Source organism: Fukomys damarensis, unplaced genomic scaffold (assembly GCF_012274545.1).
Source record: "Fukomys damarensis isolate Sample0158 unplaced genomic scaffold, DMR_v1.0_HiC HiC_scaffold_23, whole genome shotgun sequence".
Taxonomy (NCBI): Eukaryota; Metazoa; Chordata; class Mammalia; order Rodentia; family Bathyergidae; genus Fukomys; species Fukomys damarensis.
Genome location: NW_022900935.1, coordinates 64,843,722 through 64,847,025, shown reverse-complemented (window position 1 = coordinate 64,847,025; position 3,304 = coordinate 64,843,722). Strand labels below are relative to the sequence as shown.

At 51.5% G+C, this 3,304-nt stretch overlaps 1 protein-coding gene across 1 annotated transcript in view; it reads right to left on the bottom strand.

Moving 5' to 3' along the window:
- Positions 1-1,037, bottom strand: part of Tex19 (testis expressed 19) — a 2,284-nt gene extending 1,247 nt beyond the window's left edge. Inside the window, exons 1-2 of the mRNA XM_010618753.3 lie at positions 947-1,037; positions 22-526 (exon numbers count right to left, since the gene is read on the bottom strand). Coding sequence (XP_010617055.2) covers positions 22-526; positions 947-972 — 531 coding nt within the window. The 5' untranslated portion in view covers positions 973-1,037. The remainder of the gene's footprint in view (positions 1-21; positions 527-946) is intronic.
- Positions 1,038-3,304: the final 2,267 nt, after the last annotated feature.

Genomic DNA, 3,304 nt, shown 5'->3' with positions numbered 1-3,304 from the left:
TTTCATGTATGAAAGTCACACCTGTGTGAACTTGGGCTGTGTCTGACTGGTAGGCCCAGGCCCCGGCCCCGGCTCTGGCCCCGGCCCCAGGGCCACTGCCTGCTCGTGCTCTGCCTCATCCAGCTCCATGGGGTCCCACTCTTCGTCGTCCCAGTCCTCCGACTCCAGCATGTCTTTGAGGTCCATGAAGGCAACCTTGAAGCAAGTGAAGCAGACCTCCAGGGGGCTTCCGTGCTTCAGCTCATACAGCCAGGAAGCGTACAGGTAGGTCATGCCCTCTCTGCTCTTGCGCACGGCCACCGGGGGGCACATGGCCACGCTGCTGCCTCTCGGGGTGAGGGGCAAGGGGGAGCTCGCTGCGGACTGGGAGGACCGGCGCCCGGCTGCTAGTGAGGCGCTGGGTGGGGCGGGGGAGGAAGAAGGCAGGAGCAGGAAGGTGTTTCTTGCCCGGAGACCTGGAGGTAGAACCTGCCGAGGTTGGAAGCTTGAGCTTCTGGAAACTTCTCCAGCTGAGCACCGCTCCGACCTGGGAAGGCAAAGGAAGCGGGGTCAGGCGCCCCCTGGTGGGCAGGCTGCTGGGGTTTCCGCGTGGAGGGGTGTGGGGGTTCCGGCTAGTTGGCTGGGCCTCACTCGGCTTGAGCCACGCGTGTCAGGGGTCCACTGGTGAACCCCCAACCTCGCCAATCACCCTGACGCTCTCAGCTCCTAAACTCGTCAGTCCTGCTTGTGGAGCTCGGGACCTGGAAGAGGCAGCAAGAATCCTCCCTGGCCCAAGTGGTCCACGAGGACCGAGGGACCGGTCCCCTCAGGCCCCGGCTCGGCCCGGCCCCAGGCCACCCACTCCTCCCAGTGCCCCTCACCTTCCAAGCCTCGAGCCTCGAGCCTCAGCGCCTAGGACCGGCGAAGTGGGCCCGCCCACTTCGGCTTTAAAGGACTCCCATGGTACCTTGGGGGTATTTGCATATCTCCCATGAGCCCTGGCTCCAGGAAGAGGAAGTGGTGAGTCAGGCTGGTGCCTGCCGCGTGCAGCGGGTAGCGCTATGGCGCCCCTGGAGGCCGGGCCGCTCCTCTGCCCCTTTTCCGTATGCTTCCTGGTCGTTCCTCCAGGGACCCCTCCAGATACGATGCGCAGATCCCCGTTGTCTCCGGCATTTTGAAATTGCGTGCCTTCTCCCTAGCTTTCCAATAAAGTTTATTTTTAATTTTTAATTTTGCGGTTATCCGTTAACTACATTTGAAACACATTTTGCCCTTTGTGGTTCATCTTTTCACCCTTAACCACTTACAGATGAATACTTTTTTAGTAGACTTTATTTTGGGAGTGAAAGGGTGAGCGAAAGCAGAGTCCCATGTGACTCGTCCCCTGCACACTGGCCCAGTATGGACACTGCAGTGGCGTGGTTTGTTTATTACACTCAGAGCGGCTAACTGCTGCCCAGGGTCTCTGCACTGCTGTGGTGCTGGCCAGCAGTGGGTCTAGACACCCGTGTGACATCGCGGACTTGCCCTGCTGTACCACACGGAGCACCTGCACTTCCTTCCCCGAGCCCTGGACACCCCTTCCTCAGCTTGATTTTTTTTTTCTCCCCCAATTTTTTTGAGACAGGGCCTACCTATGTAGTTTAGGCTGGCCTTGAGCTCACTATGAGATCTAGGCTGGCCTTGGGTGATCCTCCTGCCTCAGCCTTCCCAGAGCTGGTATTACAGGCGGGGACTGCCCTGCTGGTCTGGTCTTTATGTTATGTGACCTTTTCCATTTCTTTTGCTTTGTTATATTCTTGTAAGTCTCCTCTGTTGCCTGTCAGAAGCTTCATAGTTTCTTTCATTCATCTATTTATTGTTTTTGTTTTTGAGATAGGCTTTCACTTGGTAGTGAAGGCTGGTCTTTAACTCTGTATGTAGCCCAGGCTGGCCTTGAACTTGCAGGGATCCTCTTGCCTCAGCCTCCTGAATGCTGGGTTTCCAGACATGGGCCACCATGTCTGGTTTAGTTTCTTTTAGTACAGCACAATCTTTTGTCAAGTGGAGTACCACTGACTTGCTGGAGAACATGGCTATTGCCTCCAGGTTTTGGTAGTTACGAGCAAAGCTGCTATAAACATCTCTGGTCAGGCTTTGTGGATGTAACTTTTCATCTTATCTGGGTAAGCAGCAAGGAGTGGTACTGGTTAGGGAGTGTTTAGTTTTGTGAGGAACGGCCAAGCTTTCCTTCAGAGTGACTGCACTGCTTTGCAGTGTTCCACATCCTTGCAGACATTTAGTGTTGTCAGTGTTTCGGATTTGTTCATGTTAGAAGTTACGGTAGTAGTTATCTATCTAGACGTTTTAATTTGTAGCCCCTTAATGACACGTGATGCTGTATTAGCCAATGGGGTAGCTATCGCAGAAGGAGCATAGACAGAAATCTGTTTCTCACATTTCTGGGGGCCAGAAAGGCCCAGGACAAGGCTCAAGCCACTGCTGGTCAGGGCTGCTTCCAGACAGCTCTCCTTTCGCTTTAACCTCGTGGCCAAAGGGCAAGTGATCGCTGTCTCTTGGGTTGGGAGTGTACCCTGTTCCCTATACTGCAAAAAAAGAAAAAAAAAAAGAAGCAACTCTAAAGGCACTAATCCCATTCTTGAAGGCATCACCTTCCTGGCTTACCTACCAAACGCCCCACCTCCTCACACTGTCAATTTAGGGGTCAGGATTTCAATATTCCGACTCGGGAGGGGCAGTACAAGGACAGCCCAGCCACAGAAGAAGTTAGTGTCTTCCGTGTGCTTGTTTTGGTACCAGGGGTTGAACTTGGAACCTTGCATTTGCAAGGCAAGCAGTGGAAACACTGAGCTAAACTGTGTGTTTGTCTGTGTGTTTACTCCCATGTGTCTTCTTTGGTGAAGTGTTTATTCAGGTCTTCTGCTCATTTTTAAATTGGGTTGTTTACTTACAGTTAAGTTTTAAGAGTTGTTTGTATATTTTGAATGGAGTCCGATATATCTTTTATATATATTTTCTCCCAATCTGTGGCTTGTCTTTTCATTCTTTTAATAGTGTGTTTTTAACACAGCCTAGATTTTTTAAAAATTCGTTTTGGCAATTGTTGAATCCAGGGCCTTTGCACTGAGCTTAATCCATAGCCCTTATTAATTTTTTTTTTCTTGAACCAGGGTCTTTCTAAATTGCCCAGGCTGGGCTGAAAGATTATGTTCCTCCTGCCTCAGCCTCGTAGTGTACTGAAATTACAGATATGTACCACTATACCGGGCTGGATTTTTAATTTTAATTAAGTCCAGTTTACCAGTTATTTCTTTCATGGATCATG